The following is a 26,340-nucleotide window of genomic DNA, read 5'->3' on the forward strand; positions in this document are numbered from 1 at the left end:
ATTAAATACCACTGTATAGTGCAACACTGAAGTGCAATGTTAGGGATAGTGCAACGTTGAATAGAATGTGAAGGATGTGTGTATATAATGTATGTTCTCATTTGTGGTTTTTATTTCTGTGTAGTGTGCACAGTCGACAGCACTTAATTTCGTTGTGAGCTACACAATGACAATAAATATATTCTATTCTATTCTATTCTATTCTATTCTATTCTATTCTATTCTATTCTATTCTATTCTATTCTATCCTATTCTATTTCATATTCTATTCTATTCTATTCAATCCCATTCCATATATTCTATTCTATTCTGTTCTTTTATGTTCCATTCCATTCCATTCCATTCCATTCCATATTTTCTATTTTCTATTCTATTCTATTCTATTCTATTCTATTCTATTCTATTCTATTCTATTCTATTCTATTCTATTCTATTCTTCATTCCATTATTCTATTCTATTCTATTCTATTCTATTCTATTCTATTCTATTCTATTCTATTCTATTCTATTCTATTCATTCCATTATTCTATTCTATTCTATTCTATTCTATTCTATTCTATTCTATTCTATTCTATTCTATTCTATTCTATTATTATTCATTCCATTATTCTATTCTATTCTATTCTATTCTATTCTATTCTATTCTATTCTATTCTATTCTATTCTATTCTATTCTATTCTTCATTCCATTATTCTATTCTATTCTATTCTATTCTATTCTATTCTATTCTATTCTATTCTATTCTATTCTATTCTATTCTATTCTATTCTACTATTCTATTCTATTCTATTCTATTCTATTCTATTCTATTCTATTCTATTCTATTCTATTCTATTCTATTCTATTCTATTCTATTCTATTCTATTGCAGTTGAAAATATTAAACCCAGAAAACCTTTCCCTGTCCTATTCAAGACGTGACACAATATCGTGTTAAGGGCTAAAAGAAGTGAACAACATTCTCTCAACTGCAACATGTCCAGGTTCTTCTCTTAAAATATAATGGATTACACGTGGCGTATCTAAAACTCCAGCTTCACCCTCAACACAAACCTTGTGAAGAAGATTGAGAGAAGAAAGGGTGACTGGAGTGAAGCCAACCCATGTGCCTCCATGATTGACGAGCAACTCAATGCTAGCGGTCCATCCAACATCTTCACAATCAGACGTGTGTTTCTGTGTGGTTTTGCTTAATTATTAAAGCTTGCCTAATGCTAGAGCAAAAAAATACCCTTGGCTTTGCCGCTACGTACACAGTGATACAAGTCAGATTTCTGTCCTAAAGGGTTTCGTCAGACTGATTATCTTCCAGAAAATCTCCCAGTTTTACACTTGTCTGCATGCCGTGTTTGCCCGTTGTGGTTTAGTTAGACAACACATCCGCGCTTGGTTTGGTTGAAATGAAAGGTTTTAACTTGATGGCAATGATACAAAGAGGAGACAACTGATTTTGACTGGTTGGTTACTCAGCGGAAGGTGTTCTGCTAATTAGTTGTAAGGGGAGCCTGGGAGTGTACGATGGAGAGATAGGAAGAGCGTGTTAGTTGCTTATCTCACAAACAGCAACTCAGTCCAGTTAATTACAGTAATTGCTTATCTCACAAGCAGCAACTCAAGTCCAGCTGGCAAGAAACACAGTAATTCATAACACAACCCTTCCAAGAGATTCCGTCTTAATGAACTCACTGATCAATGAAGTTTGGATATGCTGCTTGTGGTTTTCGAGATTCCAGATTTTCCCCTAACGCCAGCATTACAGAACCTTAATGGGGAGTGTTTAATCCTGGCTTCCTTGATCCTTGCCATCTGTATGAAGTTTGACGGGAGCACGATTATCAGTGGCTTTTGTTGCAGGCATTGAGAGAAGAAAGCCTCTATTAAGCGCATGAGGTTCTGGGGCTGACGCAGAGACTAAGCAAGGCTCTGCTGAAATGACTGCGCAAACAGCTACTACTCTGCGGAAAAGCCTTGACCGGTTAATAAAGAGGCACCATGCCCCTGCAACAGATGGCATCAAGAGAGCGCGTCAAAGGACGAGCCAAGACGAGGAGGCTGCAGATATGCTCGCGTTAAAAACAATGCCCAGTAAGGAAACATTTATTTTCCCAAAGCGCAGTGCTACGGGAAAGAGTGTCTCCTCTAGTGAAATCAAGAAATTGTTCAAGAAGGTCAAAACAGAGCGAAGTTTTATATCCACTGAGCAGCAAAGCTCAACACATTTTGAAAGTGGGCTAAATCCGTTGGTTAGTCAAGGGTCAAAATCACCTTCCACCCTGCTGTTTTATCCTTCCTTCCTTCCTTCCTTCCTTCCTTCCTTCCTTCCTTCCTTCCTTCCTTCCTTCCTTCCCTCCCACCTTCTCTCCTTTTCTTCCTTCCCTCCCTCCCTCCCTCCTTCCTTCCTTCTCTTCCACCTTCCTTCCCACCCTTCCTTCCTTCCCTCCCTCCCTCTCTCCCTTCCTTCCTTCTCTCCCTTCCCTCTCTTCCACCTTCCGTCCTTCACACCGCAAAACGTTGAGCAGCCTCCTTCTATAATTGTCTCTGCCAAATAAATCTTAGAAACGCAGCCAAACCTACCACATCGTAGGATTCAATCCTTGTAAGTGGTAAGAATCAAAATCATCCCGTAATATGATGCTGTCGCTGTGCATCTCAGCTGAAATGAAGAAAAAAGAACAAATCTAATTGAGACAAATTAAATTTGTCCAGTGTGCCTAATCTCTCTTATTTAAATCCTGATGCAATGAGGATGCAGTTCAAAGAGAAGACAGCAGCTCAAGCACCCAGCATTTGTTTCCATTTCTTGGGGAAAAAAACCTTTCCAAAAAAATCCTTCTATTTTAGGGCTGTGAAGCTTTTCAAAGATGAAAAGGGGCTTTAATATGTGGAGAGGAATCTATGTAATTGACTAATTAATTTACTGACTACAACTTCTGACTCCTTTCCTGGAATCCCGCAGCTGTCCTCCTGTTGTGCCTTTCCATAAAGAAAGATATAGTTGGCTTAAGACTACAAAAAGTTGTCGTCTGTGGATCCTCTGCTTACTCTGAGGCGCTTTTTGGTTTTTGACTAGGAAGCACTGAATATGAACGTTAAATACGAATAGGAAGAATAGCCGAGCCTTTCCTGTAAAACTGAGGATTCTTTGCGAGGTCCTTAGTGCTCTCTGAGCTTGGTTGATGATGTTACCTACTTCGGTAATGAAACGTCTGCAAGGAAACAACCAAGCTCAGAGACCCCCAAGGACCTTGCATTTTGACCCTGAGTTGGTAACATTCTCCTCCGTGAGGAACGTTTATTTACGTGTAAATTCTACTGGGTCCAATCCATGCCATCTACAGCAGAGGTCCCCAACCTTTCTCAATCGGTGGAGTGGAGGGAAAGGGAAGGGGAAGCATGTTACGTGCACGCACGTGACACAAACAGGACAGCGCTACTGCCCACGTGACACTGGCTAGCCCTGCCCCGTTTAGGCCACACGGAACCCCGTTTAGGCCATGGCAAGCTCTGTTTAGGCCGCGCTGAGCCCCCTTTAGGCCGCACGGGTGTGGTGCTAGCGCGAGTGGGGATGAGTCCACGCACACGTCTGCACACTGGCCAGCCTGTCCCGTGGCCAATAGGCCACAGGCTGGTAGTGGGCTGCAGCCCACAGGTTGGGGACCCCTGATCTAGAGAACTGTGTCTGTCTGAAGCTGTGGAATGAAAGTTGACTTCTATAAACAGAGATTTTGAGGTTTTAAAAAAACCGTTTATGGACTACCCCCACAGTTTGGAAATGAACAGTAACAATTAGCTCTTGCCTTCTATTATTAATTTTCTTCCATCTATCACCCCCACGATGATTTTGGATCAGTCATGTGATTCCTCACAGCCAGTGGATCCGGCAGCTGAATCAGAGGAGGAGGAGCAGGGGCCTGGAGTGACATCAGAGTCAGAGGAAGGCTCTGAGGAGCTCCAAGACTTACAGTTGGACGAGGAACCGGGCCCCTCTACTAGCACTCAGGCTGAGACACAGCTGTACTGGGAGCCTAAGTTGGACAGAGATGAAGCACAGCTGGGAGAAATCCCGGATGCACGAAAGCACCGGCAAGAGAAGCGAGTAGGAAAGAGGAATGCAATGGGGCGGCTCCAAAGGCAAAGGAGAAGGCATTAGGAAGCTAGGAAGCCACGCCTGGGCTGAATTATAAAAGGGAAGGTGTGGGATGTGTTAGTTGCTGAAGGCAACCGTTTGTGTTGAGGATCGGGTTTCTGTGAATCTGTGTTGGTTTGCCTTGGACACTGACTCAGCTCTGTGAGAATAAAAGGAATTGTTTTTTTTCCTGTGGTTCCTGCCTGTTTCTTGGAAGAGGGGTTTCTCCTTGTGGGCATAACAAGGACTCACGTAGGCTGGGAGAGAAAAATCAGTGACTTACGAGATACTGAACTATCACGCTATAATATGCCATCGTGCCATGCCATAGAAGCCAGGGTGGCACAGTAGCTAGAATGCAGTATTTTTCCCAGAGGGGAAAAAAATCTATTTAGGGCTTGAAAATGGCTTGATGGGACACCATCCATCATCACCGTACCACAGAAACCCTTGCAGAGTTTCTGGCCTCAGATGAGATGAGAGTCAGCTTGGGTTATCATCCTCGAAATGGCTTCTGAAGCTCAGCAATAAATCTATTTCAATCTCATTTAACAGAGACGAGGAGACAGAACCTACACGCCATCCACTTTTCAAAAACCCACGTTTTGTCTTAGAATGTTTCCATCGTAGCCAACAACTTAAATACATTGGAGTTGTTAAGCCCCGATCGCGCTTTTTGCCGGCTGAGTTTTTTTCTTCCTCGCCCACACGGTCAGGCACCCTTGCCAAAAATGAAATCCCAGTCTCCACGGGGCCAAAGTCGTAAACAAATGAACACAAACATATTTGTGAGAGTCAGAGAGCCATCTGTTCGGTTCATCTGTTCTGTCTTTTGAGAAGCCTTTTTAAGGGACCCACCAACAGGCTGGAAAAAGCTCCGTTATGATTTCCAGTGCAATCTGGGATTAATCCAGAAACACAGTTGCAACCCCCTGTTGCGTTATCAAAGCTCAGTTTATGCACCTGGGGGGGGGGGAAAGAGATTTGAGTGGCTGTAAATGTGGGGGCTGGAATACACATCCGTGCAGTTATTAAACGTACCCACTTTTCTTTCCATTCTTTTGGGCCTATAAGAACTCACAGGCTCAATTTATAGCACCTGATCTAATAAAATATCCGGGAAACACCGATCTCTTTTACCTGCAGCGACTCTTCTTAGATCAGTGCAAAAGTAGTTTCTCTACACGTGGCCAAATTCTGTTGTAAATCGTATGCAAATTTATGCAAAATTTGGCAAGACTCTGAAGCGCCCGCTGACAATTCCACCACCAATTGCAATATATTATTTTGTCTGTCTGTCTTTTATTTCGTTTTTACTATTACTATTGTTTTTTTTATGTTTCCATTTTTGCAACCCTGCTCTGTGACCGTAATAAAAATTGATTGATTTGACCTTCGTGAATGTTTTCAAATGGGATATTATTTTTTTAAAAAGGCAATAATTCAAGTGTTTCAAATTGGGCAACCTGAACTGCCATCTCAAAAAGCCAGAACAATAACTTATTGACATACCTAGAAGAGGATGCAGGGGAGCTTCGGTTGGACCTGCGAAAGAAGAACAAAAAAGAAAATAAACAGATTTTTTTCCCCATAGTGCTCTTTGACTGTAGCTCACTTTAAGCATTACCAATTAAAATGTTGGAAGAAAGAGGCAAAGCTTTCAAAAAGTGGAGAGGCGTAAGTGTGTATCTTCATTTAAGGAAGTTGGTCACGTTGCATAAAGTTGGGTCTATTTTAATACCCATTTTAGGCTGTGCAAGGATCCAGATTAGAAGGAGAAAAAGGGATTTGAGGTCCATCTGGATATAAAAAGCTCCTGTAGATCACATTCTCCAATTAGTTTGAAATGCAGGCTTCCCCTCCAGTTCTCCAGCCTGCCAATTCTTATAATCTCTTATTTCGATAACCTTGGTTCTCACACTAGGTTCAGTATTGTTATGTCTAGCTAAACTCTCATGCACATTCCTCCCCACTGCATCATCTAACTCTTAACTCTAAGAGTAAAACATAAGAGGAAAATGGTTGCATCTCCATCTGTTGTCAATGCAAAAACATCCAATGTTAGCAGCGTTGACACAATCATGAGTGTTCCTTGGGTCACCGATTATTTGAACTGCAATTGTTCCACCTTGTTAGGATCATGTGCAAATATCTGGCTGGATTGCTTTTTATTCTAGAGGTAGTCCTCCCTTTACAACAGTTTGTTTAGGGACCATTCAAGGTTACAACGGCGCTGAAAAAAGTGACTTATGTCTGTTTTTCACACTTAAGACCCCTGCGGCATCCCCATGGTCAGGTGATCAAAATTTGGACGCTTGGCAACTGACTCATATTTATGACAATTTGCAGTGCCCTGGGGTCACGTGATCCCCCTTTTGCAAACTTCTGACAAGCTAAGTCAATGGGGAAGCCAGATTCACTTAACAACCGTGTTACTAACTTAAGAACTGCAGTGATTCACTTAACAACTGTGGCAAGGAAGGTCATAAAATGGGGGGAAACTCACTTAACAAATGTCTTCACTTAGCAACATAATTTCGGGGCTCAGGCCTCACAAATTGAGGATTATCTGCATTGGGTACATTTTTTTGCCCATATTTCATTGGGATTTTCCTATATAGGATAAGCACAGTGGAAAAAAATATTTCCTCTAGAAGTCATGGCTACGTTTAGTTGAAATAAATTATTTGTAAGATTGAGCAGCACGTATCAAAAGTTAAGTTTTTTTTTAACTTCTGGATGATAAAACTGAATGCTAAAGTTACTTCCTTTCTTGCTTTTTTTGAATGTGTCTGAAGAACCTTCCAATTTCTTCGCCTCGAGTATCTTATACTAATTTCAAATTCTAATTCGTCATCTCAAAAATTATGAAGATACCATTAAACGGAGGATGAACATTACTTTCATATTTCTTCGTTGCGAGCTATATTTTATTCCAGTAAGCTGCAGTTTTGACCTTCATATATTTTAAATAAAGCCCCAAAATGTCACACAGCAAGAATATTATATAAAATTGATGTTTTCTGGTATTAAAAAACAGTAGGCAGGGTTTTGGTTTTTTTTTTAAATTTTTAATCCATTTTTCACAGTACTGTATCTTCAAGTTAGAATTTTACCCGTTCAAAAAAACAACAACCCCAACCTTTCTTTTAAATCCAACTCTGATCTGGGAAAATGGAGTGGAGGTTTAATTTTTAGTTTGACATGGTCGTAAACAACCTTAACCTTCGTTTATTTACTTTTTTGGGGGGAAAATGAATTAAACCACATAATAACATCTTTGGAAAAAGAGAAGGTGAGAGAGTCTTGAGTTCTCAAGTTAGAATAAATTGATTTCCTTTCTTGGGGAGCGTAATGATCCAACCTTCTCACCTAATGTCCTTGTCTCACCAATCTCAATAGTCTTCTTAAATTTGAACGAAACCTGCCTCCCACAGCGGCTTATTTGCTCTATATGGAGGGTTATACCATATTGGTGTCATTTGTGTGGCTTAATTTCCTTTCTTGGGGTTAAACGTTGAGTCTTCAACTTTTGAGATTAACAATAATAATAGAGTTGGAAGGGACCTTGGAGGTCATCTAGTCCAACCCCCTGCTCAGGCAGGAAACCCTATACCAATTCAGACAAATGGCTGTCCAGTCTCTTCTTAAAAACTTCCAGTGTTGGAGCACCCACAACTTCTGGAGGCAAGCCATTCCACTGATTAATTGTTCTGATTGTCAGGAAATCTCTCCTTAATTCCAGGTTGCTTCTCTCCTTGATTAGTTTCCATCCGTTGCTTCTTGTCCTGCCTTCGGGCGCTTTGGAGAATAGCTTGACTCCCTCTTCTTTGGGGCAGCCCCTGAGATATTGGATCCCTGCTATCATGTCCCCCCTCCCTAAACTGGACATACCCAATTCCAGCAACCGTTCCCTATATGTTTTAGCCTCCAGTCCCCTGATCATTTTCGTTGCTCTTCTCTGCACTCTTTCTAGAGTCTCAACATCTTTTTCACATTGTGGTGACCAAAACTGGATGCCGTATTCCCAAGCGTGGCCTTAGCCAGGCGTTGTAAAGTGGTATTACAGACTATGGGCAACCGGGAAGATCTCCAATGGTTAAAAGTTTCTTTCATGGGAATGTTCGCATCAGTACTGAAAAAATATGTCATTATGATGACTTCCGTAACAAGGGATCAAACCATGGAGATTGTGACAGTTGTTTGCAGGGATGCTGTGATTCTCACTTATGAAAAGAACTATTTTCCAAGCACATGGGATAGTTCCCATAAAGCTTCTTCTTTCATAAATAAAAAAGACTCCTTATGTTTGTCCGAGTCTCCGTAAGCGACCACACGCATCTCTTTGCAAGCCATTATTCATAGCCCTTTCTTTCTGTTTTGCTTTTTTTTTTAATAAAGGCAAAAATCCCCCGAGGAACTCACGCTTCATTTGCTCAGTCCTTAAAGCCAAATCTAAAGAGAACCAATCAATGCTTATTAAAGATGAACAGGTGCAATTATTCTTGGCTACGCTTCTATTCATTTCTCTGTACGTAAGCCTTTGTAATATTTAACTAAGTAGTTCTAAACTATCTAACACCCCCCCACACACACACACACACCTATAAATGAATTTATAATAAAACTTTGCATGTGAACGGAAGTAGCTTTTTCCATCCCTGGTGTGAACTAATCTTGATTTCCTTTTAATCAGAATTGTGGCATTTGTTTGTAATACTGACACGATTTGTTTCTAAGTGACACTCAAGGCATAATACACAATAGATGAGACTTTTTGTTCTGGATATTTCTACACTCATCCCAGTTTAAAAAAACAACAACAACAACCCAGCAACAACTGGGAGGTGCTGTTTCTTGACCAACTTACAAAACATCAATTAGTGCAAGTTAAAATTACAGAAAAATAAATAAATAGACACTTACTCCCTTGTTCACACAACTGCTGGGCTAAGGCATCCTTGAATATAATTTCACCCCTGTGCATAGCAGTTGCCCTAGAAATAAAAAAAAAGAAATAGGTCAAAACAGAACTGCATAACTAAAAGGCAGGAAAAAAATATTTTTTTTTTCAGGTAAAGAAACACAATCTATACCGGTGTCTCCCAACTTAAGAGAACTGGGAGACATACGGACTTCAACTCCCAGAATTCTTAGCAATGGCTATTTTGACTGGGAATTCTGGGAATTGAAGTCCACCCATCTCAAAACCACCCAAAATTGGGAAACATTAGTCTACATGGAGTGGAATATAAACACTACGGCAGTTGAAAAACAAGTGGAGCTTAGAGCTGGTTGAGAAAATTTGTCCTGTAGTATTAAGGGGGAAAAAAACCCCAACCTTTGAAGGACATCTTTAAGTTTTATTTTCTTAAAACTGAAGAAATGGTTGGGATATAGCCATTGTCAAAAGATGGCTAGTTCGTTTTCTTGTTTCTTCCCTTCTTTGAAAGTAGTCAAAAGTCAAAATTTTATGCAGAGGTACTCTGTACCTCTGTACTCCTTGACTTACAAGAGTTCATTTAGTGACGGTGCAAAGTTATAACCATTCTTCACACTTATGACCGCTGCAGCATCCCCCACGGTCACGTGATCAAAATTCAGACATTTGGCAACTGACTCGTATTTATGACGGTCACAGTGTCCCAAAGTCATGTGATCCCCTTTTGCGACCTTCTGACAAGCAAAGTCAATGGGGAAGCCAGTGTTCTGTCCCAGCCTAGGTGAGTCCTTGTTACGCTCACAAGGAGAAACCCCTCTTCCAAGAAACAGGCAGGAACCGCAAGAAAAAACCAACCCCTTTTATTCTCACAGACCTGAGTCAGTGTCCAAGGCAAACAAACCCAGTCCACAGAAACTCGATCCTCAACACGAACGGTTGCCTTCAGCAACCAACACCTCCCACACCTTCCCTTTTATAATTCAGCCCAGGCGTGGCTTCCTAATGCCTTCTCCTTTGCCTTTGGAGCTGCCCCATTGCATTCCTCTGTCCTACTCGCTTCTCTTGCCGGCGCTTTCGTGCATCCGGGATATTTCCCAGCTGTGCTTCATCACTGTTGAACTCAGGCTCCCAGCACAGCTGTGTCTCAGCCTGAGCACGAGTAGAGGGGCCAGGCTCCTCGTCCGACTGTAAGTCTTGGAGCTCCTCAGAGCCTTCCTCTGACTCTAATGTCACTCCAGGCCCCTCCTCCTCCTCCTCCTCCTCAGACTCAGCTGCCAGATCCACTGGCTGGCGAGGAATCACAACATCCAGATTCACTTGACAACCGGGTTACTAACCTAAGAACCGCAGTGATTCACTTAGCAACTGTGTTGAGAAAGGACATAAAAATGGGCAAATTCACATCACAAATGTTTTGCTTAACAACCAAAATTTTCGGCCCGATTGTGGTCATAAGTCAAGGACTAAATGTACAGAGGAGATCATAGGGAGACTCCAAGGGATCTCATTCACATGAACACGTAGCCTAGAGAAGTGTAGAGCAGATCAGTCTTCTGTACATGGAGCAAAGGGAAGATCCATTTCTCTCCCATTCCTCTTTATACTCATTGCTTCATTCAGATGGCAACTACTTCTGGACGCCTCGAGCAGGACTAAAACCTTTGATTGGTGGCGTGGTGGTGAGAATGCAGTTTTGCAGGCTGGCTCTGCCCACTGCCAGGAGTTCGATCCTGACCAACTCAAGGTTGACTCAGCCTTCCACCCTTCCGAGGTCAGTAAAATGAGGACCCAGATTGTTAAGGGCAATGGGCTGACTTTGTAAACCGCTCAGAGAGGGCTGTAAAGCACTGTGAAGCGGTATATAAGTCTAAGTGTTATTGCTTTTGCTATCTAAGCTGTGGGGGCTCAATGGTTAGAATGCAGTATTGCAGGATGACTCTGCCCACTGCCAGGAGTTCGATCCTGACCAGCTCAAGGTCGATTCAGCTTTCTACCTTTCTGAGGTCGGTAAAATGAGGACCCCAGATCGTTGGGGGGCAATGTGCTGATTCTGAAAAACCGCTTAGAGCAGGCTGTAAAGCGCTGTGAAGCGGTATATAAGTCTTAATGTCATGGTTCTGATGAATGAGACAAATCAAACAAATTGCAGGCATATTACTTATTTAAAAAGTCTTAGTAATGAAACGAAACATCGGCATTCATGGAGGGATGCCAGAATCTGAAATCTCCTCCCCCCAAACCCATCGTAACACACACACACTCCCCGCCCTTATCTACATGTCATAAATCACATTATCTAATTAATTTTACATATGAGGTCTCTCCTCCCATTCTGTACAGCCGGCTTTCTAATCTTCTCAAAACAGAAAATTCCCTCCCTTCAAGATTCAAAGTGAAGCAGTTTAAACAAAAGGCCGTCTCTTACATTGTCAGTGCAAAAACATGTCAATGTTTGCAGCATTGACACTTAAGTGCTGCTGCTATTGTCCAACCCAATCATTATCGGTGTCCCTTGGTATTTCTACTTTTTATCTTTTGACCTTAAAAAAGTAAAGGTTCCCCCGCACATGCGTGCTAGTCGTTTCCGACTTTAGGGGCCGGTGCTCATCTCCATTTCAAAGCCGAAGAGCCAGCGCTTGTCCGAGGACGTCTCCGTGGTCATGTGGCCGGCATGACTAGACGCCAAAGGCGCATGGAACACTGTTACCTTCCCACCGTAGTGGTTCCTATTTTTCTACTTGCATTTTTTACGTGCTTTCAAACTGCTAGGTTGGCAGAAGCTGGGATGAGTAACAGTCGCTCACTCTGCTACGCGGCACTCGGGATTCGACCCGCCAAACTGCTGACCATTTGATCGACAAGCTCAGCGTCCTAACCCACTGAGCCACCGCTACTTATTTAACCGTCTTCTTCTCGCAATTCAGTTTGACTAAGACTCTATTTGATCTACCCAGCCAGCCCAAGAGTCTTTATTCCTGGCCTCTCACAAGCTCAACAAATGGCTGTGGTTGTGGTGATCGGTTATGGCCAAATTACAACAGCTGCTTTGATTTTGAAGGCAAACCGGTCCGCCTCTGAATGCCATACGCTTTTTCCTTCCCGCAAGGGAATGTAGAAATACCAACAATTACACACTCGTTCATTCGTTCCCTTGTAGGTGAGCTTGCCAAACGACAATTAAAAGGGTGAGTTTCTGAATGAAAAAGCCAAGTGTTTGGGAGTCATCCATTCTGCCCGAGGGGATAAAACCTCTCTTCCAAGCAGATCATAGCATACCTCATAGTGCAACAAAAACCCCATGCATTTTTAAATTTTCTTTTATTTTTGTTCTGTGATCGTTTATTTGTTCACTGCACAAAGTACGAGGCTAATAATAAAAATAAGACAGCCAAATATAGAGAGGTTCATGATCTGAAAATTAAACCCTGGTTACGGGTTGGTACAATACCTTTAGAGCCATTTTAAAGGGAAATAGCTTTACCACATAGTGATTGTAACAATGAGCATCTCTTTTCATTGACTGTAAAGCTGGATGATAGACTGCAAAGCTAAAACCTAACCTGAGTTTTTAAAAATAATTTCAATAGGTTCAATATATAAAAACATTGAAAAATGACATCAGAAAAAGACCTAGTCATCCATCAAGCCTGCCCTTTCACTTTATTTGTTTTTGTTTCCTTTTAATTTATAGAATAGAACAGACTAGACTAGACTAGACTAGACTGGACTGGACTAGACTGGACTAGACTAGACTAGACTAGACTTATTTGCTCTATATGGAGGGTTATACCATATTGGCGTCATTTGTGTGGCTTAATTTCCTTTCTTGGGGTCAAACGTTGAGTCTTCAACTTTTGAGATTAATAATAGACTTGGAAGGGACCTTGGAGGTCTTCTAGTCCAACCCCCTGTTCAGGCAGGAAACCCTATACCATTTCAGACAAATTGGCTCTCCAGTCTCTTCTTAAAAACTTCCAGTGTTGCAACTTCACAACTTCTGAAGGCAAGCCATTCCACTGATTAATTGTTCTGATTGTCAGGAAATCTCTCCTTAATTCCAGGTTGCTTCTCTCCTTGGTGAGTTTCCATCTGTTGCCTCTTGTCCTGCCTTCAGGGGCTTTGGAAAATAGCTTGACTCCCTCTTCTTTGGGGCAGGCCCTGAGATACTGGAACACTGCTATCGTGTCATCCCTCGTCCTTCTCTTCATTACACTAGACATGCCCAATTCCAGCAACAACAGAGATGGAGTAAACTTTCATATCCCTTGAAGTGTCCCCCTTCCCATCTAGTCCCCCCCTTGAGTTCATGGGAGCTGGGACTCCTGCTTTGAGCAGGGGGTTGGACTAGAAGACCTCCGAGGTCCCTATCGATCTATATTGAAATGGCAGTCTTCACTGGAAAAGATTACTGCACCCCAATACAGAGAGGGGAGGAAAAGGGAGAGGTGTTGGCCTCCTCCTCACATTGCTGTGGAGTTTTCGTTGGCCACATTCCCCGAGACATGTTGACATACGGAGATACTTGAGGTATGTGATCCTTGTTATGAACACACAGGCAATACGTTTTTTTCATGGAGGATGTAAGGGCTCTCTTGAGACATGGGGTTTTTGTCTCTTCAAGAGCAAAGGCCACAAGGACCAAAAAAATGGAACTTGTGGGAGTTACATGGCAGACATTTTGTCTAGGGGAATGTAAACATTCCATTTTCCACAACACAGAGAGATGTCTTGGATGTAGTGTTTTTTTAAAAACCGCTGACTCCAGATGCATAGATTCCACTTGCAAAGATTTTCCGCATTAAGAGTGGAGGGGTGAAGGAGAGAATGAAAGAAAACAGGGGTGTCTTCTCATCCTGCTCATATTCTAAGCCGGGGGGGGGTTCAAACTTGGCCCTTCTATGACTTGTGGGCTTCAACTCCCAGAATTCCTCAGCCAGCGTGCCTGGCTGAGGAATTCTGGGAAGGGTCTTCAAACTTGGCCCTTTAATGACTTGTGGACTTCAACTTCAGCCCTAATAAGCAGGCATATACATAGAATGAAGGCTACTGCTAAGCTTGTAAGCCGCCCTGAGTCTTCGGAGAAGGGAGGGATATAAATGGAATTAAAATAAATAAATAAATAAATAAACTCCCAAAATTCCTCAGCCAACGTGCTTGGCTGAGGAATTCTGGGAAGGGTCTTCAAACTTGGCCTTTTAATGACTTGTGGACTTCAACTGCCAAAATTCCTCAGCCAAGCACGTTGAAGACCCCTCCCAGAATTCCTCAGCCAGGCACATTGGCTGAGGAATTCTGGGAGTTGAAGTCCCCTTTAATGTCTTGTGGACTTCAACTCCCAAAATTCCTCAGCCAACGTGCACATACACATACATACATACATACACACGCACACACACACACACACACACACACACACACACACACACACACACACATGCATACAGGTAGTTCTCAACTTACAACCACCATTAAGCACAAAATAAAATGAAAACTAATTTTATTAGTTTTAACTAATGAGAACGAAGGTTTTTGCTTGTTTTTCTATGTATCGCTCCTCCTGACATATTTGTTGATGTTCTGGATATTTGAATACTGTTTTCTTTTCTTCTTTCTTTCTGCTAGTTAATGTCCCCAATAAAGTTATTTGAGTTATAAATGGCCCTATAAATAAAAGGACGGTGAGCAAAGCCTTTTGCGTTTTTCCTACTTGCAGCGAAGTCTAGTAGGCCTTTGATAAACGTCGCCAACTACAAGGAACAACAAACTGAGAAATTACGGCAACAAATCAAGAAAAAGGAATATTTATTTATAACGTCGGATTAAAGGAAAGCTTTCCGAATAATGAAAAATATGAATGAGTCAAGAAAATGAATTTTTCACTTCTTCGAAGTGCAAGAGATATGAAGTACACCTGCAGGTACTACAGCATTGCCGTAATTGGGCGTTTAATCATTTGAGGATAAATTCAGCACAATTTTCCTTTGTGAAGAAGGAAATAGTTTTTATTATCGACAATACAAAAACAGATGTCATTATTCTGGATGATTTAACTGTCAAATATCCTGGGAGCAATCATGTGGAGGACAGAAAGGATGGCTCATAGTTCATACGCTATAATTCAGTTAAGTTGGCTACTGTTGGTCAAATATATATATATATGTATATATAAATAAAGGGACGTGGTGGCTCAGTGGGTTAGGATGCTGAGCTTGTCGATCATAAGGTCGGCAGTTTGGCAGGTCGAATCCCGTGTGCCGCGTAGCAGAGTGAGCTCCTGTTACTCGTCCCAGCTTCTGCCAACCTAGCAGTTCGAAAGCACGTAAAAATGCAAGTAGAAAAATAGGGACCACTCCGGTGGGAAGGTAACAGCCTTCCGTGCGCCTTTGGCGTCTAGTCATGCCGGCCACATGACCACGGAGACGTCCTCGGACAAGCGCTGGCTCTTCGGCTTTGAAATCGAGATGAGCACCGGCCCCTAGAGTCGGAAACGACTAGCACGCATGTGCGGGGGAACCTTTACCTTTACCTTATATATATATATATATATATATATATATATATTTATTTTAATTCCATTTATATCCCGCCCTTCTCTGAAGACTCAGGGCGGCTTACAAGCTTAGCAGTAGCCTTCATTCTATGTATATGCCTGCTTATTAGGGCTTTCACACACACACACCCCAAAGCGGCATTATTACAAAGTCAGTTTATTGCCCCCAACAATCTGGGTCCTCATTTTACCTACCTGGGAAGGATGGAAGGCTGAGTCAACCTTGAGCCTGGTGGGATGCGAACCTGCACTAATTGCAGGCAGCTGGTGTTACTTAAGGAGGCATTAGCCCACTGCTCCACCAAGGCTCCATATACATATACATATACATATACATATACATATACATATACATATACATATACATATACGTATATGTACATGTATATCTCCAGAACCAGAGGTTACTCAATGAAAATGAACCCTTGAATAGAACAAAACAACAACAACTTGACTTTAAATTCTGGAATTTGCTACGAGACGTGGTGCTGTTACCAGCTTGGCTGACCTTGGGGGGAAAAAACTGCAGCAATTAATGGAAGTCATGGAGGAATCAATGGCGATAAGCCTCGATGGCAGTGGGGCTGCCTCTGATGACCATCTACCACAGGGCTCTTCAAACATGGCCCTTTTATAACTTGTGGACTTCAACTCCCAGAATTCCTGAGACAACATGGTTCCTGAGCCCCTGGTCCAAGGGAATCCTCACACTGACCAATTGTGACTTGAAGATTACCTCTATCCAACAGCTAAGATTCTTTATATTTTTTTAGGGGAAAATCTTTATTCTAAAAACAAAGCCTTGCCTCATCAATATTGTGGGCTTTTGTATATATACTGTCTCATAAATATGTTGGGTTTTTAAATATTAATTTAGTAATAATTAATGAACAAGACTCATAAGCCAACTCTAATATTTATTTATTAGTGTATGAAAAGAAAATTCACCAAGAATCTTGATGACGGTGGATATTTCAGAGGGAACAAAACAGATTCCACTACGGGACATACTGAAACACTTTTGAAAAGTCATCTAGTACGCAAAACACATCCGTTTGTGAAAGATGCACCTGAAAAATAAAAATCCGGGGACGTTGTGTACTGAAAAACAGCAGTTGGAAATACTTATCCTAGAATTACATGTAGAAACAGCTGTGTTTTCTTTAAAGAAAGGAACACATCGGGGAAATTTATCTTTTAAAAATCAAGCAGTTTGGACATGGATGTTTTTAAAAGGTCACGAGGAAATGTGCGTGAAAGAAATATTTTGAGGAAATTGGTATTAAAAAGCACAAGTTGCATGCAAAAGCATTGCCGCTGTAAATAAAAGCTACCGATCTGTTCAAAAACAAGTTTTTAAATTATCAGGCCAGATCTGCACCTTCATAACACCGATAATAACCTCGCTTTAATGTATCCACATCATTTCACTTCGAGGCTATTCAGGATGACAAAACATCGTGTTTATTCCAAAAATGCTGAGTTCAGTCCCACTGAGGTTAATTACCACACAGGCCGAAATCTCACCTCTGCTTACCTTCGTAATGACTAACAGAACGGTGCAATAAATAAATTCACTTTGGAACAAATTTTGCTGGAAACGACTACACTTATCTCCGAGATGACATCTATCTATTGGGCAATTTCCCTAAGAAGCAAGCACGCACTTTTCCTGCGACTAAGATGGGTCTTGGCAGAATTCAATCCGGCCAAACTGATTACTCTTCAAAACCAAAATACGCTTTAAAAAAAGTTTACAAAGCCTTCAACGGCAAATGTTGCTCCTCCAAAGCTAGAGGAATTCGACTGCCTTTGTTATACATTTCATCAAAAGGTAACGGTTTCCTCATCCAACTTTGCTCTACTCCTTTCTCCGCCGAGGAAGCCGGGGTTGTCCGAAGACAATTTCAGTGGTCATGTAAGCCAGCATGACTGTACACGCTAGCGCATGCCATCGTCTTCCCACCGAAGTGGTACCTATTTATCTAGTTGCATTTGCATGCTTTTGAACTGCCGGATGGGCAGGAGCTGGAGCAAGGAACAGGAGCTCACCCCGTCATTCGACACTCGGGTCTTGAACCCAGCCTGTCAGCTTTCTAGCTAACAAGTTCAGGGTCTTTAACCACTGAACCATTGCAGCATTGTGACGTTTCGTACATAGACAAAGACACACACACACACACACACACTAGATAGGCATGATCCATTGGGTCGGGATTTCAGAGATATTTCCTTATTTAAATAGAGAAACAGAATGACCAGGAATGGGCATAAAAGTAGTGGGAACCAGAGCAGCTTCCAACTTCCTGCTGACTTCCCATTGAGTTTCCTTGTGAGAAGCTAATGGAGCATAGGAAATCTCCTTTCCTTTCCTTTCCTTTCCTTTCCTTTCCTTTCCTTTCCTTTCCTTTCCTTTCCCCTTCAATTTTCTAAAAATTAATAGTGTGCATTGTAAAAACAAGATACAGTATTTATTGGCTACGTAAACATGATTTGAAAGTTGCTGTTGTTGTTATTATTATTATTATTATTATTATTATTATTATTATTATTATTATTATTATTATTATTATTATTATTTAAGAGACAGCCAGATACAGGTAGTCCTCGACGTACGACCACAATTGAGCCCATTTATGCTGCTAAGTGAGATGTTTGCTAGGTGAGCTCCCCCCCATTTCATGACCTTTCTTGCCGCAGTTGTTAAGTTGAATCACGGCGGCTGTTAAATTAGTAACACGGCTGCTAAGTGAAATCTGGTTTCACTTCTGACTTTGCCGGTCAGAAGTTCACGAAAGCAGATCACGTGATCCCGAGAGACTGCGACCGTCATAACTATGAGTCCGTTGTCAAGCGCCTCAGTTTCGATCACGTGTTCTCGGGGATGGCTGCAGTGGACGTACGTGTGAAAATCGGTCATCCTAAGTTGCTTTTTTCAGGGCTGTTGTAACTTGGGTCACTAAATGAGCCGTCGTACGCAGAGGACTATCTGTAGTTCTGACTCGCTTTTGACTATCAGATGTTGATGGTGACAATGGTGGTGATAAGACTTTTTTTTTTTAATATCCCATCTTTTATTTTTCTTCTTTCCTCTCTGCTAGCCTTTCCTGGCTTGTGAGGCAGATAAGCCGAATAACAAAGCCGGGCTCAAGGTCAGCATGAAATATATTGCCGAACAGGGATATGAATTGAAGGCTTCTTCGCTGCCCTTCATCTACTGTATTAATTAAATAGCAACAACAGTTTACATAATCTCATTCTAGACAAGGCATTAATCCCCGTCATATTTATTTTTTAAAAAAAATCTGGCCAAGGGACGAATGCAGAAGACTTTCCAAGGAAAATGTATGTCTTTCATCGGGTTAAGGGGAGTTGAGGTGGAGTGGAAAGAAGGATCAAAAAATAAGTAAATAAATAAATAAACAGAGAGCCGTTTTATGAATGCAGATTAAGAGGGGGGAAAATAGTATTTACAAAAGAAAGGATCTGGATTGGGAAACAGGCCAAGAGCATGAAGCCAATAACTCAACAGACTGTCAAATGTAGTATCTGGTAGGTCCATGCAACTGTTCATTTCTCACACACAAGGCTGTGAGTTGGTTTTACGCCAAGAGCCTGCAGAAGGAAAGGCAGTGCAGATAGGATGGGGTGGGATGGAATGGAATGGAATGGAATGGAATGGAATGGAATAGAATAGAATAGAATAGAATAGAATAGAATAGAATAGAATAGAATAGAATAGAATAGAATAGAATAGAATAGAATAGAATAGAATAGAATAGAATAGAATAGAATAGAATAGAATAGAATAGAATAGAATAGAATAGGAATGGAATAGAGAATAAAATAGAATAGAATGGAATGGAATAGAGAATAGAATAGAATAGAATAGAATAGAATAGAATAGAATAGAATGGAATGGAATGGAATGGAATGGAATGGAATGGAATGGAATGGAATGGAATGGAATGGAATGGAATGGAATAGAATAGAATAGAATAGAATAGAATAGAATAGAATAGAATAGAATAGAATAGAATAGAATAGAATAGAATAGAATAGAATAGAATAACAGACTTGGAAGGCACATTGGAGGTCATCTAGTCCAACCCCCTGCTCTGGCAGGAAACCCTATCCCATCTCAGACAAATGGCTGTCCAGTCTCTTCTTAAAAAACCTCCAGTGTTGGAGCATTCACCACTTCTGGAGGCAGGTTGTTCCTCTGGTTAATTGTTCTCATTCCACGGTCTGCTTCAGTTGAGCCATGTAATCCAACCAATTCTCTCTTTCCCCTGATTCAAGGTACGTTATTTTTTTAAACTGTATAATTTTACAGAAAATGTTAAGTACAAGAATAACATTAAAATAAAGGTAAATGTTTCCCTGTCCTGTCCTGTCCGACTCTAGGAGGTGGTGTTCATCTTGATTTCTTGACCGAGGGAGCCATGCGGCCCAGTGGCCAGCACGGCTATACACCAAGTGCACATGGAACATTATAACGTTCCCACCAAAGTGGTACCTATTTATCTACTCGTGTTTGCATGCTTTCAAACTGCTAGTTGGGCAGGAGCTGGAGCAAGGGACAGGAGCTCACCCCATCACGTGGTGCTGGGGTCTCGAACCTCAACTATCAGCTCAGCCTCTTTAACCACTGAGCCATCACACCCCCTTAAGAACAAGATTATTACAAGCTAAAATAGAATGTAAAAAGAAAATGGGGGGGGAACGAAAGAAAAAAACACCCTAAAGGTACAAAAAGAAAAGGAGTAGCAGAAAAAAAAGCAAGAAAATCAATATAAAAAAAGAAAAGTGAAAGAAAAAAACCAAAGCTGCAAAAAAGGGGGAAAAAATAGTAGCAGAAAAATAAAAAAAGAAAGAAAATACTATAAAGCGATTTTGAACCTTCTTAACAACAGTTAGGGACGCGGTGACTCAGTGGTTTAGGACGCTGAGCTTGTCGATCAGAAGGTCGGCAGTTTGGCGGGTGGAATCCCAAGTGCCACGTAGCAGAGTGAGCGCCTGTTACGCGTCCCAGCTTCTGCCAACCTAGCAGTTCGAAAGCACGTCAAAATGCAAGTAGAAAAATAGGGACCACGACGGTGGGAAGGTAACAGCGTTCAGTGCGCCTTTGGCGTCTAGTCACGCCGGCCACACGGAGACGTCCTCGGATAAGCGCTGGCTCTTCGGCTTTGAAACGGAGATGAGCACCGGCCCCTAGAGTCGGAAACGACTAGCACGCATGTGCGGGGGAACCTTTACCTTTACCTTTAACAACAGTTACAAGTACGATTACAAATTGACCTCTCTCTTATGGCCTGACTCCTGTCTTTCGATATCCTATCTAATCTTCAAAACTATAAATCGTCTGTTGATATATATATATGGCAAAAAATCCATAAGGATCTTATGTCTGGACCTGATTCATGGGAAGTTAATTGTAAAAACAGAAAAACCATTTATTCTACTCTGCTTAAACTGTATAGGCCCCTAAGGATTTGCTGCAAGAAACAGGATCAAGAATATCCCAGAAGTGCAGAGGTCTTCAAACTTGGCCCTTTTATGACTTGTGGCTGTTTCAGGTAGTTCCACAGATCTTAGACTTAACCCAGAAAGAGAAGCAAATTTTCTGGCACGTAATTTACCTGTCAGATGGAATTCGCTGAGAACAGAGCAAGGCAGACAGATGTACTTGGTCTGTTGGTTTTGGGAGAAGGGAGAAGGGAATCTTAAATTTAAGATTAATTTTCCTTTGGCTGATATACGTCAGTTACACCAAGCTTTCTAGGAGAACTCTGCTGAAAATGTTGTCTGAAATAACAGCGCGATTTCCCCAAGCTTTCCTATTGACGGATGTACACATGTTGGCTCAGTACGAAGGATAAAGAACTGTCTCTTGATCAATTCCTTCCATCTGGAGTGGAATATGGGCAGGAGAAGGATGTTGTGCTAGTCGGAGAAGAAATTGATTTTTCAATTTACATAAAAAAATATATCTATATCCATGACCGTTCCCAGCTTAAAAGAGGGACAGCTGACCAAGCGCAGGCCAGAAAAAGAATTTATTAAAATGGGTTTTGATGGCACAATATTTGTTTACACTGGAATGAAAAAAGATCCGGAGCCAGCATAGCAGGCAAAACCCTTGGCTTGATGCTTTGGCAAGGAGCGAGAAAATAAAAGTCTAAAGAAGTCTGTAGTCTAAAGAAAAGAAGAAACAGGGGTGACATGATAGCAGTGTTCCAGTATTTGAGAGGCTGCCACAAAGAAGAGGGGGTCAAACTATTCTCCAAAGCAGGGATCCCCAATCCACAAATCCTATACCATTTCAGACAAAGGGCTGTCCAGTCTCCTGTTAAAAACTTCCAGTGTTGGAGCATCCACAGCTTCTGGAGGCAGGTTGTTCCACTGGTTAATTGTTCTAACTGTCAGGAAGTTTCTCCTTAGTTCTAGGTTGCTTCTCTCCTTGATTAGTTTCCAAATTGGCTTAAAGCAACTTCTTAAGCAAGAGAAAAGAGGTGTGGGGGGGAACCGCCTTATTTTCACACTGATCTGTTCATATCTGCCTTTGGTGTTCACATCACAGCAATCTGCTCTATACAATCATCACGTAATGGAGTAAGCTGCTCCATACTTAGGCACAGGGAGAGTATAATCACCGCGACAGCTTAAATCAATCTCAAATTTACATGAACAAAACATTCCTAAGTGCCTCTGGCTGCACATTGTCCCTGGATGACTAATTTGTTTGGATCCACCAATCTTCCTTCCAGGACTGGAGTAATTGGCCCTTAGCTAGCAGAAGTTGACCAGCATTGAATCCCTCCTACTGCTATGGAAAATAAAGAACAAACGTGGAATGAAGTTGGCCGGTTCCTTTTGACAGCTCACCTGAGAGAGATTGATTTTTCTCGCCTTGCTAGGCTGCCTACTACCTAGTCTGATTGATTTAATTAACTCTTTCATGCCTGAAACCCCTGGGAATATATCCTCCCCCTAAAGCATAATTATGGATCCGGTATGTCAAGCGTATAGCTCTTTCTCTGACTGTAGTCAAGCGCCCTTTATAAAACAAAAGAAGCCAGTTGGTGCAATTTTATGTATTTGCTTGGGAGCGATCTTTTACAACAGGACTGCTTCCTGGTTGAATTTCGGATGGTAAAAATTGAGTTTGAGGTTGTAAAACTGAGTTTTGCCCCGTCAAACTGAACTTTGGCAGGTTGTAAAATTGAATTTTTGGATTGTGGAAGTCAAGTTGAGTTTAAGAATTTTATTTTCATCTTAGTACCGTTCTCTTCCCCCCATGATCAAAACGGGAGCAATGGAGGTCCATGGGGTTGAGGGTGGACCTCAAATTGATAAAAGAGTAAAAAAAAATCCTATAATTTTGCAGGAGTTCTGGGTGTGCCGTTAACAACAGAGTAAATCAGTAGTTTGAAAAATTGCAAGGAGACAATTGAATATATTGCAAAAGTATCGTATCCAAGTTGAACTTACATTTAGAGTGAATAAAAAAAACACCCCTGCATTCCGTAATTTACGTGACTTTTTTCCCCCTAAAGGATTACTTTAAAAAAATCAGTATATGTGTATAGGCACATATGTTATACAGGTAACCCTCAATTTGTGATCATGATTGAGCCCAAAATTTCTGTTCCTAAGCGACACATTTGTTAAGTGAATTTTGCCCCATTTTACGTTCTCTCTTGCTACAGTTAAGTGATGTTGCAAAAGGGGGTCACGTGACCCTGGGACAGTCCAACTATCATAAATACATGACAGCTGTCAAGTGCTGATTTTGATCAAATGACCATGGGGGATGCTGCAACGGTCGTAAGTATGAAAAACAGTCATAAGTCACTATTTTCAGCGCCGTTGTATGTTCAGTCCTTAAGCAAATGATTGTAGGTGGAGGACAACCTGTAGCTGAAAAGATGCTTTAAAGGAAAATTCACAGAAAGGAGTGAGACTTATTCTAGGTCAGTGATGGCGAACCTTTTAGAGACCGAGTGCCCAAACTGCAACCCCAAACCCACTTATTTACCGCAAAGTGCCAATACAGCAATTTCATCTGAATACTGAGGTTTTAGTTTAGAAAAAACAACTCATACATTAACATCTTTTGTCTTAAAAGAAAAACACCATAACAAAGCTTTCAATGATACAACTTTTCACTGAAAGGTAAAAGTTTGCCTTTGGCATGCTTTTGAACAATTAATGCAATTTTTGCTGTTGTATGCATGCTGATAATTTGTCTAACCTTGGCTTATACTTGGTAAGTTTGAGAGCAACACATGCAGCACTCAGGTCATCTGTTAGTCTGTTTCTGGTGTCAGATTTGATATAATTCAAAGCTGAAAACAGCGTGCTCGCTCCGAAGGCTTATTTTGGCTCAGAAGGGGCTTGAGAAATTCGCCAAAGAGCAAGGCGCACATGCCCACAGAGAGGGCTCTGAGTGCCCCCTCTGGCACGCGTGCCATAAGTTCACCACCACTGTTCTAGATCAAGTATGTCTCATTTATTGGAGCACTTTTGCTACGCATGGGTTTAAATTTAATGTTATATGACCAAAATAAAAAAAAACATCGTAAGTCAGCCGACATTAAACCTTTTAAGCAGCAGTTTAATTACATGAGGATCTGCAGTCCCAGATCTTTCTCGCTATGCGCTGAAAGGCGGGGCAGCTGGTTTGAATTTCAACCAAGTTACGAAAGACGTGTAGGGTGTGTAATTTTGCTCTTTTAAATCTGCATTTTGTTGGGTGTTTTAACTTCCTTCAAAAAGGGGCCAGTTGTTTGTATTTACTCTTGCACTGTCTGGAAAATATGAATGGACGTCATCTGTGTCCAGCAAAACTGGTCCTCGCCATTTATCGGCTGACTTTCTCAGCAGTGAGAGAAGATTAAAAGGGCAATTTCTTCCCTAGAAATTAGCCCTACTGGGTCCAGTGAGATAAAAGTGCTTATTAGCATGAGCAATGTAAAAGACAAGATCACGAAAGCAGAATACATGGCATGGGTCCGGATTACCTACGGGAGCACCTGCTGCCGGCGTCAACTTCCCTTCGTCCAGTGCGCTCCCACAGAGAGGGCCTCCTCAGGGTGCCACCGGTCAGAGAATGTCGACTGGTGACCCCCAGGGGGAGGGCGTTCTCTGTGGGCGGGCCAGACCTTTGGAACCGCTTACCGGTTGAGCTCCGGATGGTTCCCGACCTTCGCTCCTTCCGCCGTGATCTGAAAACTTATTTATTCGAACAAGCCGGCCTGGTCTGATGGGTTTGAGGTTTTAATATTGATTTTAATTATCTATTGCATTGGGCATAATTATTTAATTTTCTTTTAACTTTTGTACCTTGTATTTTTGATATTTATTGCCCTGTAGACTGCCCTGAGTCCTTCGGGAGAAGGGCGGTATATAAATCAAATAAATATAAATATATAAATATAAATATAAATACTCGTGGGACAATCCACCCGTAAAGAAGATTTCTAGGTTGTATTTTGGCTGAAAGGAGATGCTGCCTCTTGGTTAAATTCATAGGGTGTGCTTTCTGCTGAGGCTCCTACAATATAGTTGCTTTTTTCCCCCCTACAGTCAGTCTTTTACAAATGCAAACAATACCTTAAAAGGCTTTTTTTTAAAAAACAAAATCTGAATTTTCAATGCCTGGATAATTTATTTATTTTTTTTATTAAAAAGTTTTATCATACATTTTATCTTTAACAAACCCCCCTACCCCTCCCCTATCCCTCCCTCCTTACCCCTCCCCCCCTCCCCCCCCGACTTCCCAGAGCTAAGTACAAGGTATAAAAAACAAAAAAAAGAATCATAAACAACCACATGCTAACAACCGTAAACTCTAAAATCTATCACTCTCTAGCTCATATAGAATAACTACAAACACTATTAATATAAAATCTTCATTTCAAAAAAAAGGATTTAGGCAGTCTAGCATGACTTGGGACGCGCTTAGAAGCTCCAGCCTTGTCCATCTGTACATCCAAAACACCATTCCAATCCCCCATAAAAATAACAGATTTATAATCCAACTGGGTAAGCTTTGTATAAAGTAAACTAAAAAAGTCAGCTTGTTGTTGATTATGAGCATATAATCCAACTAAAAGCGTCTTTTTGCCTTCTAGCAGCAGCTCTATCATAACGTATCTTCCATGCTTATCTGCTTCAATTACATCTGCTGTTAAAGCACTTTTAACATAAACAACCACTCCATTTTCCTTATTCATTACAGAAGCAACAAATCGCGTACCCAACCTTGAGTTCAGTAAATACTTTTGATCCACAACCCTAATATACCTTTCTTGCAAACATATAACATCTATCTTGAATTATTTTAAATATTGAAAAACTTTCTTCCTCTTCTGTGGTGAATTTAGTCCATTAACGTTCCAAGTTGAAAATTTAGTTGTCATGCATATCATCCCAAAGCTCTTGAAGCGCTGCTTTGATAGGACTATCTTTTTTAGGCCATGCTCCTCCCACTGCTTGGCTATAAGTACGTTGTGGAAATTCCATAGACTTCTGCTGATCTTTTTCTTTTATTTTTTTTTAATCGTTTTAAAGCAGCACGCGTCACCCTCTTCTCTCTAGGATCATCCAAAGAAGTTGTAGCTTGATCTCCTCCAGCACCGTTCTCCTCTGTCTGTCCATCTTCAGCCTCTTGGTGTTCTCCTTCTCCAAATCTCTTTGCAGCTTCCAAAAGTAAT

General features: G+C 41.3%; 1 protein-coding gene across 1 annotated transcript in view; it reads right to left on the minus strand.

Moving 5' to 3' along the window:
• Positions 1-26,340, minus strand: part of RELN (reelin) — a 345,250-nt gene that overhangs the window by 202,336 nt on the left and 116,574 nt on the right. The window contains exons 4-6 of the mRNA XM_081331294.1: positions 9,054-9,124; positions 5,640-5,672; positions 2,576-2,654 (exon numbers count right to left, since the gene is read on the minus strand). Coding sequence (XP_081187420.1) covers positions 2,576-2,654; positions 5,640-5,672; positions 9,054-9,124 — 183 coding nt within the window. The remainder of the gene's footprint in view (positions 1-2,575; positions 2,655-5,639; positions 5,673-9,053; positions 9,125-26,340) is intronic.

This window comes from Vipera berus, assembly GCF_964194415.1.
Source record: "Vipera berus genome assembly, chromosome: 6".
Taxonomy (NCBI): Eukaryota; Metazoa; Chordata; class Lepidosauria; order Squamata; family Viperidae; genus Vipera; species Vipera berus.